Source organism: Perognathus longimembris, chromosome 11 (assembly GCF_023159225.1).
Source record: "Perognathus longimembris pacificus isolate PPM17 chromosome 11, ASM2315922v1, whole genome shotgun sequence".
Taxonomy (NCBI): Eukaryota; Metazoa; Chordata; class Mammalia; order Rodentia; family Heteromyidae; genus Perognathus; species Perognathus longimembris.
Window position 1 is genome coordinate 23,325,615 of NC_063171.1, and position 16,401 is coordinate 23,342,015.

Consider the following 16,401-nt stretch of genomic DNA (forward strand, 5'->3'; position numbering starts at 1 on the left):
GAGAGACCCCTTCTTAATGCATAGCTGGGTGTGGTGGTGTGTGTCTGTCATTGTAGTTATGGTAAGAAGAGCAAACAGATAGGAAACAAGACTCTATCTCAAAAAAATAACCAGGGCATAAAAGGGCTAGAAAGATGGTGCAGCAATAGAGCACCTGCCTAGCAAGTGTGAGGTCCGGAGGCCCATCACTAACAGAGACAGGCAGACATACAAAATGAAACGCCCGAAACTCCACTTATATCCAACTCTACTGACATTCTAAACAGAAAGTGAAAATGGTAAGTACATTTTCTCCTCTTTTATTAAAGCGGCCATTAGATGGATATAGGAAAGTTACCTTGGGTGGCAGAAGTGCAATATGAGCAGGTGAGTCTCAGCAGGACTAGTTTGGTGAAGGAATTGACAGAGGGGTATGCAGAGAGGGAACAAGTATAAGACTAGAGATTAGTTCCTAGATTATGGTTAACACTCTGCAAAGCGAGCATGAACTAAGCTAGCAGAAATGAGGAAGAAAAAAATAGAGTGTAGGGGGCAAATAGGGCTTGATGACTGGACCACTTCAGTTACAGTAAAGTGGTAGAGCAAAGGATGCCTGGTCATCCTGGCTTGAACCTCTGGGTAGAAAAATGTTGATGCCATTCACAGAGATAAGAAATAAAAGGCAATACTGGTTGAACTGAGAATAGAAACGAATCAAGTTCTGAACAAGCTGAATTTGAGGTTCCTGTGGAGATACTAGGTAAACGTTGAAAGAGGGTATGTGGAATGAGAAAACATCCTAAAAAATAACTTAAGGAATATTAACCTTTAATCTAGACAAGAGAGACAGAGAAATTTGAAAGAGAGATGGAAAACTAGGTGATTCAAGCATCAAAAAAGTCCAGAAAAGAAAGCCATTTTCTCAAGAATGATTGGTGTCTACTATAGCACAAAAGCAAGTTTGTTAAAAGATTAAACGTGGCCAATGAATTTCAGAGCCAAGAGGAATTTGAGACTTTGGCAAGAGGAATTTCAGAAAAGGCACAAGGACAAAAAAGAGGCTATAGTCATTCAAAAAGAAACAGGGACGTAGGAAAGTAGAAACTAACTCATTTAACTGTGACGAAGTGGTAATATCAAAGAGCTAGAGAGAGACTTATTGCTGGAGATTGAACTCAGGATCTCCTCTTAAGCACTCTACTTACGACTTGAGCCATTCCCTCAGACCTTTTGCTTATATAGTTTGTTTTTTGGAATAGGGTCCCAACAACTTTTTCCCCAGTTGGCCTCAAACTATAATCCTCCTGGTGGCTGGATTTAAAGGTATGTGTCACCTTTCTAGGCTGAGGGTAATTTTTTAAAGCTAATTTTTATTACTTTCTTTCTTAAAGTGATGAATACTCTTGGTTAAAAAAATTACAAGATAGTAGGTAAAGAACTAAAATAAGGGTACTTTCACCAATCTCCTACAGAAAATATCATTAGCAATTCTGTGAACTCTCCTACAAATATTTTAAATAAGGAGCCAGATTTTAAAACATAGTACTTATATAATATGTATACTTAAATTTATATAGTATTTATTACAAACATGATTTTGCCATACTTTATAAAGAATGTATTTTGGACTTCTGTTCTTATTGGAACATACAGGTTTAACTTGCCTCTTTTTATTGTTATTATTTTACAATATATTTTATTGTTATTGTAGATGTAATGTGCAGAGAGGGGTTACAGTAATGTAAGTCAGGTAATCTCCCAGTTTTTTTCCTCCTGTCCCCACCCACAAGTTGTGCAGTTCATTTTCAACATAGTGTCTCTAGTAAGTACCACTACTGTATTTGTTCACCCTTTGTCCCATCTTTTCTGTGCTTCTTCTTGCCCACTCAAAGATAAATAAATTAACAAACAAGACAAAAGGAAAAGGCAACAAAAATAGCAACAATAACAACCAAAAATCTCATTTCCATTTTTTGGTGTTCATTTTGAAAACGATTAGTTTATATGATCATATGCACATAGCTATTGAGTCTTTGTGATCCACTCCTATGAATATCCTCCTTTGGTCTCATTGTGTGAATGTATAGAGACCTGTATAACCACATAGTATTCCTTTGTATGGGACTTCAGTAGTTAACCAATACCTGATGAACATCTAAGCCTTTTCCTTCTTCTTTCTTTTCCTTTCTTCCTCTCGTCCTTCCTTCCTTCTCTCCCTTCCCTTCTTCCTTCCTTCCTTCCTTCCTTCCTACCTTCCTTCGTGATTATCAATAAGGCTTAAAGAGTATCTTAGAGCATGTCTCTTTATATGTGCTTTGTATACACGTGCATGTACTCACAATTTAAATTCCCAGATACAAAGCTTTTAAATTGAAAGGTATACATATTAAAACTTAAGACATTATTAAGTTAACTCCATAAAAAAATTAAACTACGAAATCTTTGCCACTACTATAGTAAAATAATAGTATTTCATTATTTCTTTTATTTACATATGAACATGAGAATATTTGAACTTGTTTAATGGCAATTTAGTTTTCCTATTCAGATAATTTGTGAACCATTTTGTAATTGTTGAACTTATCTAATATATAGTCATCTGCTATACTAATAAGTAAATTGGTCTTTTTTAAAGAGAGCAATAGAGGAGAATAATATGACTGAATTATAATATATGTAACATGTGAAATATCATGATGAAACCCCTTTGTAATACACACTAAAAAATGAAAAAAAAAACTGACAGCAAAGTATAGTAGCCTCTGTTCAGAATAGTAATGGCAGATACCAGTAGAAATAGGCAGGGCCAATGAAGAGGGTTTATGAAGATAAATATGATCTAAATTCTTTTTATGAATGCGTGAAAACGGAACAATGAAACTTGATGAAACTGTACTAAGGAGAGGAGAGTGATGAGATAGAGTCATAGAAGGGTTGAGTTTCATGGGATACATTGTATACATGTATGGAAATGCTACAACATGTGTAGGTAATGTATGCTAATAAAAAGTTATTAATTTTTTATTTCATATTTATAATTATTTCCTTCCAGTTTATTCATAAGTTTTTTGATTCCAAGATCCCAATTAATCCAGTTATATTTTCTTTCAGTATTTTCATTTAAAAATTTAATGTAACCCATTCAGACTTCTTTAGAGGGGAGGGATAATGAAAAGAATATGATAAGGACTCAATTTTCTATTTTTCCAAATTGTGGAAATAATATGGCCTTAAATGGAATCATTAATTATTACAGTCTGGTATCCTATTCTTACTAAGAGTTGTAGTAAACACCTAAAATCCTAGCTATTCAGGAGGCTAAGATCTGAGGATCATGTTTTGAAGCCAGCCCAGATAGAGACATTTTCGAGATTCTTATCTCCAGTTAACCAGCAAAAAGCTGGAACTGGTGACATGATTTAAATTGTAGAGTGCCATTGTGAGTAGAAAAAGCTTGGTTAGAGTGTAAGGCCCTGAGTTCAAGCCCCAATACGGGCAGAAGACAAATAAGCAAAGAACAAACAAGCAAAGACTTATAACAAGTGTATGTGTCTGAGTAGTGTGTGTAATATGGATGCTTATTATTCTATGCCTCACAGAGTTTTGCATCTATTTCATAAGTTGCAACTATGATACAGATGTGAGGGACTATGATCATTAACATGGAGATTTTACAATGATATGACATGTATTAGTTCACTTTATATAAATTTACTCATGATCAGGCTTGCTCTTTTTGTTTTGGTGCCAGTTCTGGGGCTTGAACTAGGGCCTAAGTACTGTCTCTGAGCTTTCTTTTTTTCTCAAGACTAGAGTTCTACCACTTGTGCCACAGCTTAACTTCCAGATTTTTGGTGATTAATTACAGATAAGAGTCTCATGGACTTTCTTGCCAAACTGGCTTCAAACTGTGATCCTCAGATCTCAGCCTCCTGTGTAGCTAGGGTTATAGGCTTGAGCTATCAGTGCCATATAGAAATGTGTGTGTATGTGTGTGTGTGTGTGTGTGTGTGTGTGTATTCTGGGACTTGAATCTCAGGTCTCTCACACACAACTAAGTGTGCTTTCTATCACTGAACTACACTCCTAGACAGAAAACCTATTATTGAATATATTCTTTTCTGGAAGGATATAAAGACAAAAGGAATATATGTATATAGATATTTTGTATTAAGAGAAATGATTCCTTTAAGTTAAATATATTCACTGAGGACAAAATATATGACATGGGGATCTAACATAGTTTTGCACAATTAGAGAATAAGAATCTGTATACTATAACATTTCAAAGTTAAATTTTTTTCAAATTTTTATTATCAAACTGATGTACAGAGAGGTTACAGTTTCATACGTTAGGCATTGGATACATTTCTTATACTGTTTGTTACCTTGTCCCTCATACCCTCCTCCCTCTTTCCCTTTCCCCCCATGAGGTATTCAGTTCACTTACACCAAACAGTTTTGCAAGTATTGCTTTTGTAGTTGTTTGTCTTTTTTTTACCCCGTGTCTCTCAATTTTGGTATTCCCTTTCAATTTCCTAGTTCTAATACCAGTATAGACGGTTTCCAATATACTCAGATAAGATTACAGAGATAGTGTATATACAATCACAGGAAGGTGATACAAGAACATCATCAATAATAGAAGCTACAGATACACACGGGATGTTGAAAGTAGTTACAACTGTGATATAACAATCATTTCCATAACATGGAGTTCATCTCACTTAGCATCATCTTATGTGTTCATAAGGGTATAGCTATTGGGCACTTGTGACCCTCTGCTATGACTTGCCTAAACCTGTACTAATTATTCCCAATAAGGGAGACCATAGAGTCCATGTTTCTTTGGGTCTGGCTCACTTCACTTAGTATAATTTTTTTCCAAGCAGTATGGAGATTCCTCAGAAGGCTAAATATAGAACTCCCCTATGACCCAGCAGCCCCACTTTTGGATATCTATCCAAAAGACCACAAACAAAATCACAGTAAAGCCACCAGTACAACAATGTTCATCGCAGGGCAATTTGTCATAGCTAGAATCTGGAACCAACCCAGATGCCCCTCAGTAGACAAATGGATCGGAAAATGTGGAACATATACACAATGGAATTTTATGCCTCTATCAGAAAGAATGACATTGCCCCATTTGTAAGGAAATGGAAGGACTCAAAGTTAAAATTTTCCCAAGATTTCTTTTTTATTAGCACACATTAGCTGCATGGGAGGGTGAATTATTGTGATATTTCCATATGCATATAATGAATCAGAATCAAACTCACCCTCTCTATTACCTTCCTTTGACCCTCAGGATAAAGCATTCTAATGTATTCAAACACTATCATAATATAATTAAAAACGCTGATTGAATCTTAGGTCATAAAACTAAAAGATCCTTAATTGATGGTGGCAGTAAACCTGATAACGGAAACTGTACAATCAATAGCTGGAATGTATTTACTAATTAATGGTCTGGAGCCCCAATAAATTCTAAGAAGTTGTCATTAGAACCAAGTACTCCATATTTTTAAAAAAACTGTTCATTATCTACATCACTTTTGACTCTTCCTTTTTGTTGTAAGTGAATAAATATTTATTGAGTTCTTAAATAGGGTAGGCTTTGTGCTTGGAGATGATACAGTTGGTCAGGGTAGGCAGTAACTTATTCTAGGAGATGATATTAGAAGAACACAGTAAAGAACTCAAGTAGCATATGATTTCTGATTTGGGTATTGTTGCACGAGTGTGAACTAAGAAGTAAGTGTGACAAAGGATAAGATATGGAAAAGGGGCCAGCATTTAGAATAGAAGAGACAGAAAGATCAAAAGCAGAGAAATATGACACTATAGTACTAGAAATACAAGGATTGAGGAGATAATGGTGAGAGGGCATTTGTGTTATGCTAATCATGACTTGGTTAAAAGTATTATACACATGAGATGAGATATTAAAACTGTCAAGACATTGACACAAAATAGATGTTATGCATCAACGTATATTGGATAAAATGTAGTAGTCTATAAGGGAAGATGTCCTTGAATTTCTCAGATCAAGACTATAAAAAGTAGCTACAGAATACAGACATGAAAATATTTTGTGAGAGACAATTTTTGCAGAAATCTCTGAGGAGCGCCTCCATTTCCCACATTGGCATGAGTAGCAAACAGAGGGTAGGATTTGGTTTTATTTTGGAAATCCAGATGGTGAGAAATGTCTAGATGCTGGAGTGAACAAGAGAGTGTTGATGCTTCTCAATCAGCTTGAACTCTTAAAGGCTGTCAGGGCAAAGGATATGTGGTTGTTTCCTATGGACCAGAAAACTACTGGGAATGGGACTGGGGATGGTGAGGGATAAACAATGACAGCAAGAACTCCTTCCTAGAAAGGATTCACAAATGAACACTTGGGATATAATGCACCTGCCAAAGTCAAGAGATTCTTCAGGGATAAGAAATCCCCAAAGAATTCCTCAAAGAACCCCTTAAGGGAACTGTCAGCTGTAAACATCTGCAGGCTCAGAGAATATAATGGAAGACTGATGTAAGTAACAGAACTTTCTTTCCTTTCGGGTCTCCCTTTTCCCCAAACCTAGGAAACACTTATAACCGTGGTTAATAAAATGGAGAGGAAGAGTAGATGAGAAAATTAAGTCTACCAACTCTTAACAGCTTTATTTAAAATAAACAAAGACCCCAGAAATTTCAGTGGGTGAATGGCTATACAAACTACACAACCCATATGGGAAAATACTACTCAGCAACAAATGGAACAAATTACTGACGAATGCAAAGATTTTGATGGATATCAAAGCCAAATACTTATGGACAAAAAGACAACCTCAATGATAAACTGTATCTCTGTCTGTCTGTTGTGCTGGAGAATGAAACCAAAGCTTCACAAACATTAAGCAATGCTCTACCACTGAGACATGCCCTCAACTGCATTTATATAATGTTATTGAAATAGTAAACTTACTGTAGGGCTGGGAATATGGCCTAGTGGTAAAAGTGCTTGCCTGGTATACATGAAGCCCTGGACTCAATTCCTCAGCACCGTATATATAGAAAAAGCCAGAAATGGCACTGTGGCTCAAGTGGTAGAGCGCTAGCGTTGGGCAAAAAGAAGCCAGGGACAGTGCTCAGGCCCTGAGTTTGAGCCCCAGGACTGGCAAAAAAAAAAAATGTTGTAAACTTACTGTAATGAAAAACAGTGACTGTTAGAGGACAGGGAGGAAGGTGATGTGACCGCAAAGGGGTAGCATGTTTGAGTTCTCTTCTGGAAACAAAAGTTATTGTAAATGTGATCTACAGAGAGGTTACAGTTACATAACTAAGGTAATGAGTACATTTCTTTTTGAACAGTGTTACCTCTTCCCTCATTTTTTCCCATACCCCCCTGAATGCACCTGGTCTTGTCTGAATAGTTCTTTGTCTTGATTGTGGTAGAAGTAACATATCTTTACACAGAAGGTTATGTTCTTTTGCATAGAACAACACACACTCTCGAGTGAGTATAAGTTAAAATGGTAAAATGGAATGAAGTTTGTAGTTAATAGTACTGTACTAAAGTAAATTATGTGTTTTTTATATCATACTATAGTAATGAAAGTCACTGTTAGCTGGAAGGGAAGGGCCTACAGGACTCTACTACTTTACAACTTCTTTTTTTTCTGAATAATTATTTATTGTCAAAGTGATGTACAGAGGGGTTACAGTTTCATACGTAAGGCAGTGGGTACATTTCTTGTACAATTTGTTACCTCCGCCCTCATTTCCCCCTTCCCCCTTCCCCTCTCCCTCCAGTTGTTGTTCAGTTTGTTTATACCAAATGGTTTTGTAAGTATTGCTTTTGGAGTTGTTTGTCTTTTTATCCTTTGTCTCTCAATTTTGATATTCCCTTTCCCTTCCCTAGTTCTAATACCAGTATATACAGTATGATGTTAAGTGAAATGAACTCCATGTTATGGAAACGAGTGTTATATCACTGTTGTAATTACTTTCAACATGTCATGTGAAACCGTAGCTTTTTTTATTGATGATCCTCTTGTATCCCCTTCCTGTGGTTGTCCCCGCGCTATTACTATATCTCATCTCAGTACCCTGGATACAACTTCTGAAGAATGGATGGCATCAAAATAAAAAGTTAAAAAATTAGTTCTATTAAGTGTTCAGAAGAATGAGAAAATTTTATGCCATCTGTTTATTGCTACCTCAAGTCACAGATATATTTAAGTAGCACTTCTAACACGAGGTTGACAGTCTGGTAGGTATGGTAGATAGAATCCTGAGATGCCTGGAAATGAGGCATACTTTTACGTGAAAAGGCAGAATTGTCACAGTCATTTCATGTCCCAATACCCTCTTACATGACATGGTTTAAAGGTAAGAATGCTGAAAATACTGATTCTAGAAAATAATTTTACTGGTTTTCATCTAATTAGATGACATTGGAACAATGATAACTTTGTGACATCATTTTAATTTTGCTTCTAAAATGTTCTTCCTATCTTGTCTCTGTCTCTTTGTTCCTACTACCCTTTATCTACCTCAAAGCCTTCAATGTTTCCTTTCCCTTCTTCTTTTGATGGCACTGAAGCTTTTAAACTCAGGGCCTCTTACTTGCTAGACAGGTGCTCTAATGATAAGTCATGACTCCATTATCTTTTTTTGCACTGGTTAGAGAAAGAGTCTGACTTTCTGTCTGGACACGACTGGACTGCAATCTGCCTATTTTAGGCTAGCCATCATTAAGAGGGTCTTGAGAACTTTCTGCCCAACCTGGCCTCAAACTGTGATCTCAGCCTCCCAAGTAGCTAAGATTATAGGCATAACCCACTAGTACCTAGCTCATTGTAAATTGCAATAGTTTCATGCTAATTAAGTCTTCCAAATTCTTCATGCTGACTTCCAAAATTAAGTGTCTACAAGTGAAATTCTGCATTTCATATGATAAGATTTATCCTTCTATAGTATAATTGTTTATAAAGAGGTTACATGTTTCCTAGTATTTGTAGGCTAAAATCCAAGTTCCTTAGACTGACATTCAAGAAATGCCTGTGTACAAAATATTGTGTTGAAAATAATTTCCTCTCAGAATTAATATTCTTCCTGACTTCTGGTTTTCTGTATTTTCACTGAGAATACCAATCTCCCTACCTATTACATATCCCTTTGTATATAATCAATTTTTTTTCTAAAAGCTATCAAGACTTTAAAAATATTTTTATTATCTTTAAGTACCTGTACAGAGGAGTTACCATTCAACAATTCAGTTTTAGCAATTTTGTATTTTGTGTCTGATATGAATTAATGTGTATATGTTAAGGGGTCTTTTATCACTTACTATCTTGGAAATTTGGTGGTCTTTCCAATCTGGACATTTATGTTTTCTTGTTTAGGGACATTTTCTTATGTTATTTCTTTGACTATTTCTACTCCAAAATCTTTGCTCCCTCTTTGTATAATATTCTGGGTTGATTAAAAAAAATTATGTTCCACTTTCTGAGAGAGTAAGCTGACTTTAGTTTTTATATAAATTTCCAAGCTCTTTGTTTTCTTTACTGATAGTTTCTTATATTATCCTTTATTGTTTCATAGATGTAAACTCTTATCTATTGATAACATGCTTTCTACTTTCTGAGAGAGTAAGCTGACTTTAGCTTTTATATAAATCTCCAAGCTCTTTGATTTCTTCATTGATAGTTTGTTATATTATCCTGTTACATAGTCTTATCTGTTGCCAATGTTAATTTTACTTGTAAACTTGCTTTTCCTCCATCCATTTTGCTTCTTCTTATCTCCTCTATTTTTTGTCCTTATCTTTCATTTTGAAGACTTTCCTCAAGATCTGTAAGATACTTGATTATCTATTTACATTTAAAAGTAAAACACTAAAAAACTAATGAAGTTTTATATACTATAGTGGGCTTTACTGTCTTATGAATTTTATTGCAGTTTTTGATTGGCTGTTTTAATTAAAGCTATCTATACCAAAATATAATTATCTACTACAAAATCACCACATTTACAATATATACCTGTCAGAATATTCAGAGATGTACAATCATCACCATAATCTACATTTGAAATATTTTCATCACTCTAAAAAGAAATCCTGGGCTGGGGATATGGCCTAGTGGCAAGAGAGCTTGCCTCGTATACGTGAGGCCCTGGGTTCAATTCCCCAGCACCACATATACAGAAAACGGCCAGAAGTGGTGCTGTGGCTCAAGTGGCAGAGTGCTAGCCTTGAGCAAAAGGAAGCCAGGGACGGTGCTCAGGCCCTGAGTCCAAGGCCCAGGACTGGCAAAAAAAAAAAAAAAAAAAAAAAAAAAAAAAATCTCATTAAAAAGAAATCCCATGCTCTCTTGAAGTCATTCCTCATTCATTGCTTCCATTCACTCCACCTCCTCAGTGTCTGGCAATCATTAGTCTGTCAGTACAGACCTGACTATTCTGGACATTTCTGTTTTTAGTCACACACACACACACACACACACACACACACACACACACAGTGTGCTGATACTGGGGCTTGAACTCAGTTTTGCTCAATAGCTAAAACTGTGAAAAGCACAAATAATCTGATTTTAAAATGTAGAGTAGATCTAAATAAATATTCTTCAAAAGAAGACAGACAAATAGCTAATAGGCATATGGGAAAATGTCTGATATCACTTATCATTAAAGAAATACAAATCAAAATTGTAGTGAAATATCCTTATTCAGTCAAATTGGCTGTTATCAACAAGAAACACAGAAAAGAACAAGTGCTGAAAAAGATGTGAAAAAAATGAATTACATATTGCTGGTGCAAAGGTAAATTAGTACACCATTATGGAACACTGTGTTCATGTTTCTCAAATATTAAAAATTAACTACCATATGATCTAGCAATTTCACTCCTGGATTTATATCCAACAAAAATGATGTCAGGAAGCAAAAGAGATGTCAGCACTCCCACATTTACTGCAACAATACTAAGAAATGGCAACAATCTAAGTGTCCATAAGCTGAACAGATAAAGAAAATGTAATACACAACTGAGCTCTGGTGGGTTACACCTATAATCTTAAACAGGAAGTTGAGATCTGAGGACTGAGGTTCAAAGCCGGAAGACAAATCCTCAAGACTCTTATCTCCAATTAACATCAAAAAGTCAGAACTAGAGGCATAGCTCAAATGGTAGAATGCCAGTCATGAGTGAAAAAAAGCTCTGCTAGAGCTCGAGGCTTCGGTTCAAGCCCCAGTACTACCACAAGAAAAACAAAAGTAAGAAAAGAAAATGTAGTAGGTATATACAATGTAATACTATTCTGCCATAAAAAAAATGAAATCTTGTCATTTGGGGACAATAAGGGTAGAACTAGTGACTATTATTCTAAGTGAAATGACCTAGGCCAGAAATTCAGGTAGCACATGATCTCATTCATATGTGAAATATTGAGATTAGAATGGTGGCTACTAGATGTGGAGGAAAATAAGGTAGGGGAAGGGATACACAAATGTTAATCAATGGGTACTGAGAGTTATAAGAAGGTGTGGTGTTTTATTGTACAGTAGGATGACTATAGGTAGTAACAATGCACTATAGATTTCAAAACTGAAAATAAAAATATTCTGAGGGTTGCTACCATAAAGTATTTAAGGACATAGACATGCTTAAGTTGACTGAGCAATATACACTGTAAACATGTAATAAAACATCATCTAGTATTTCCTTAATAAGAAAACATGTTTTATATCTCAGTTAAAATACATTTTTCTTTTCCCAGCCTTGCAATCTGGGCCAGGCACTGTCCATAAACAACTTTTGCTCAAGGCTAGTACTCTACTACTTAAGCTATTGCACCATTTTTGGCTTTTTCTGTGATTAATTGGAGATAAAGAGTCTCACGGACTTCTCTGCTTAGGCTAGTTTTGAGCCATGATCCTCAGATCTCAGCTTCCGAGTAGCTAGGATTAGGTGTGAGCCACCAGCTCCCGGCTTAAAATAAATTTGAGGTATTAAGTTTAAAAGCCCAAAGAAGTATAAAAGAGAACATCTGACAATTACACTGTCAACTGGATAAATCTCAATGAGCACTTTTTAATGTGGTTCAGAGATAAAATAGTTAAGCAGTAGTTCTAATGAATGAAATCCATGTTTTCTGTCCAACAAATGTCTGATTCCACATGGTGAATACAAAGAACAACATAGCAGTGAAGATCATGGACTCTGGAGCTAGCCAAATTACCCAAGTTCAAATAGTATTTTTGCTAGTTATGATATGTATGATATTAACTACAATTACTTAATCTCTCTGTGCCTCAGAATCCTCATCTGTGAAATAGAAAAAACAATAACATTTATCATATAGCATTATAATAAAGGTTAAATAAGACAATGTGCATAAAGCATCCAATGATAGTGCTCAGAAAGTTAGTTATTGTCACTTCTTAAGAACTAGTCTACAGAAATAGATTAATCTCTGACCACTACAACAGACAACTGATTACTAAATTAGTTATAATATATCCTCAATTTTATAACATTATAAGGTTCTTTGTAAATAATATACTTTGGTCATATATACTTTCCATTACCGTCTTATTTCATAAGATGCTTAAACTGGTTGAGTATTTGAGTCAACAATTTGTATCCTGCTTTAATATGAGCAAAAAAAAGTAAATTTTGTATTAGGTCTGTCACCAATGCAAAGTTAGAGAAGGTTGAAGAATCTCATCCAAATCCACTCTAATGGTACTTTCTCTATGTCAAGCAAGTTAACTTCCTACCTGTCATCTGTATTGCGAAGGGATGGAAGCCGAAAGCTCGTGTTTCTGTCAAGCTTAGACTGGCTTTTGGTCCTCTTGATAGAGCCTTTCAGGCGCTTGCTGAAGAATCCCTAGAATGAAAGGGTAGAAGTTGTTGGGAAAAAGAATAAAAAGAAACTATAGTCTTCTGCACTAAATTTGTAAAAGGTGTTCAGGATTTTATAATGAAGACCTGAAACTGAGTCTAGAATATAAGTTTTACTTTTTCTGTAAATAATAGTTGCTTGAAAACACTTGGTAAGGCGATGAGAATTGGTTCTACTGTGAAAAGTAGGAAAATTAACCTTTATGATAGCATCAATAATATTATCTCTAATACAGTCTTTATTCTAGTTATGGTAGAAAAACTTCATTAATAGCTTTTTTAAAAACACACAACATAGACAAATAGTTCTTTTTAAAACATGAAATAGTACTAGTTAATTCTTAACTAAAGGAAAACAGAGTAGTATGTACACAGGCTCTGAAGTAAGAACAGAAGCTTTAGGGGTAACATTCCTCAAGATGCATTATATTCAGAAATTGACACATTTAATGAAATCCTTTGTACAAGGACTAACAGATTAAAAAGAGAATTAACTAAGTAGTAAAAAAATACACTGATGGTTTCAAAGTATTAAAAATTTAATGGGAGCTGGCAGTTCATGCCTGTAAACCTAGCTATTCAGTAGGCTGAGATCCAGAAGCCAGTCTGGGAAGAAAACTCTATGAGATTTTTTATCTCCCATTAACCATCAAAAAGCTAGAAGTAAAGGTGTAGTTCAAGTGGTAGAGTACCAGCCCCAAGTTAAAAAGCTAAGTGAAAAGTATGACACCCTAAGTTCAGTACAGGTATGCACAAAAATATTTTTTTGGTCTATATCACTTTGAATATGGTATTTCTAAAGTTAAAATTTAAATATAGCTAAACTATTTTAAAATAAAATGTAGATCATCACTGAAACCATTAAAGCAGGCAAAATTTAAATAATGTATTTTATCGCTGGCTGTCTCTTTTCACTTTCACCAAACAATCTAGAGTTTCTTGAACATACTCTTGCTCTCGGCATTTGTCAAAGAATGGGCATATAATAATATTTGTTGACTAAAAGAAGAAATACAAGATTATGATGGTCATTAATTAAAAAAATTGCAATTCAATTTTCAGCAGATGAAAGAACATTTTATAAAAGTAGAAAGTCAAAGAAAAATATTTTGACACACAGAAAGTAGCTCACCTTCAGATGCCTATCATTTATATAAGCTATGCATAACACATATTTCCATAAGAAAAGAAACAAAAGCTAGGCTAACATCAGTACATCAAATATTTTGTATTCTTTTAGCTAATACCAAAGCCCACTGTTTGAGACCAGACTAGTCAGATTAGTCTAAATTATACTTCTTTATAAAAAACCTCCACTAAAATCCTAAGCTTAAAACATGCTACATTGTCCCTGGGCAGGTCAACCAGGGGTATGACCCTGCTCTATAATGTATACTCAAGGGCTGTGAGCTATGGGAAATTCCATTTCTATGCTTTTATAGTTGCTCCAATAGGATAAAGGAAATAAAACAGATTATGCACAGTTATGTGCTCTGTGATCAACAAGGAACCTAAAATTATACCAAGAGTTATATGGGAATTAACAAACTGACTTAGTAAAAACGTAATTTAACATAGGATTTATGTACTATGTATAACACATAGGCTTATTAGTAGACTGGACAAAGCTGAGGTAATAACTCTGAGCACAAGAAGTAGAAACATCTTAAAAAAGTAGAAACATCTGAAAAGCAAATAGAATAAAGACAAATAATGAATTAAAAAAAACCCAGATTATCCAGGAATTGTTGGGCAACTATAAAAGGTATAAAGGAGGAGGAGGAGGAGGGGGAGGAGGGGGAGGAGAAAGAGGAGGAGGAGGAGGAGGAGGAGGAGGAGGAGGAGGAGGAGGAGGAGGAGGAGGAGGAGGAGGAGGAGGAGGAGGAGGAGGCAAAGGAGAAGGAGGGACTGAAGAAATATCTAGTAATAACTAGAATTTTATTTATGTTAGAAACCAATCTACAAATCCAAAATATAGCATAAATGTCATAACAACCTAAGTGTTTTGCCACAAATGCCAAAATAACATTGAAAACTACATGTAGGCATTATTTCAGGCCACAAATAAGTCAGAGATTAAAACTATCCTGAAAAAAGCTAGAGAGAAAGAGAAAGAATGCACATGCATGAGAGCGAATGAGTGCATGTACACACATGCATTTATATATTGAGGAAAAACTATCTTTCAAAAGTAAAGAAGTTGGAGAAACTTTTTTCTCAATTGAGAATATTGTAAAAGGGAAAATTTAAAACCCTCTTTTAGACAGTAATTTCAAGAATAAGTGAATGCAAAAGTACTTTTATTTCATTATTTTTAATTTTTCTGCAGTGCTAATGATCAAACCCAGGGCTTTGTACATGTGAAAAAGTGCTTATTAAAACACTGAAAGAAACAAAGAGAAATGGCCAATTGAATATGACTCGAGAGAAAGCCTATTGAATAGGCTGGTAAAATCTCTTTTTTCTTTTTCCTCCTGGAAACCATCATATCACAGGAAGGGAAGAAACAAAAAATAAGTTCCATAACAGCAGAGATTTGCAGCTGTTCTGTTCTGTGATATGCTCCCCTTCTCACCCTGTAGTGGTAGTTGACACATTGTAAGCACTCAGTAAATACCACTTTGTAAGTGCTCAGTAAACATTTGGTCACTAAACAAATTTACCAAAGGCTTTCAGCATGTCAGCACTGGAAGAGTACTTTCCAACATGTAATGCCATTTAATCCATACAGGGACTTTATGTAGGTTTTCAGTAATTTGCTTCAGCTAACACACTTAACGATATTGAGTTAAAGTTTAAACTCAATTTATTGTTAATATTCAAAATTTCCTGTTCATTTGCATATTCATTGAATAGCTATTATTTGTCAGAAACTTGAGGCATTTGCCATGCATCAGTAAACAAAACCATAAATCCTATCTTCATTAAGCTGACATACTAACAGAGTGAGATAATAAACAAAGAACAAGGGGGCTAGGGATATGGCCTAGTGGCACGAGAGCTTGCCTCGTATACATGAGGCCCTGGGTTCGATTCCCCAGCACCACATATACAGAAAATGGCCAGAAGTGGCGCTGTGGCTCAAGTGGCAGAGTGCTAGCCTTGAGCAAAAAGAAGCCAGGGACAGTGCTCAGGCCCTGAGTCCAAGGCCCAGGACTGGCCTAAATAAATAAATAAATAAATAAACAAAGAACATAATAAATAAGTAAAAGGCAAGTACAATAGCAAATCAAAGCCATGAAAAAGGAAATCAATATTAAATGGTCAAGATAGACCTTATAGGTAGGAGCTAAATTTGAGTAAAGAGTTGGAGTTAATCTGCATATATCAGAGGAAAACATATTCCAGACAATAGACACAGAGCAAAGCCCTAAGGCTGAACTATTCACACTATGTTCAAGGAAGACCCACAAGCCAGTGTGCCTAAGATAGATGTTAAGTAGTGGGAAATGGAGGGCAGTGGTTCTGAGAGCTGGATAGTATGCAGATCCTGTAGATTAGCCAAAGGACCTTATCTTTTA

General features: G+C 35.3%; 1 protein-coding gene across 5 annotated transcripts in view; it reads right to left on the bottom strand.

The window, feature by feature from the left end:
- Nucleotides 1–16,401, bottom strand: part of Rasal2 (RAS protein activator like 2) — a 271,624-nt gene that overhangs the window by 45,655 nt on the left and 209,568 nt on the right. For all 5 annotated transcript variants that reach the window (XM_048357801.1, XM_048357799.1, XM_048357800.1 and 2 more), the window contains one exon: nucleotides 12,757–12,866. In XM_048357801.1, the coding sequence (XP_048213758.1) occupies nucleotides 12,757–12,866 (110 nt within the window). The remainder of the gene's footprint in view (nucleotides 1–12,756; nucleotides 12,867–16,401) is intronic.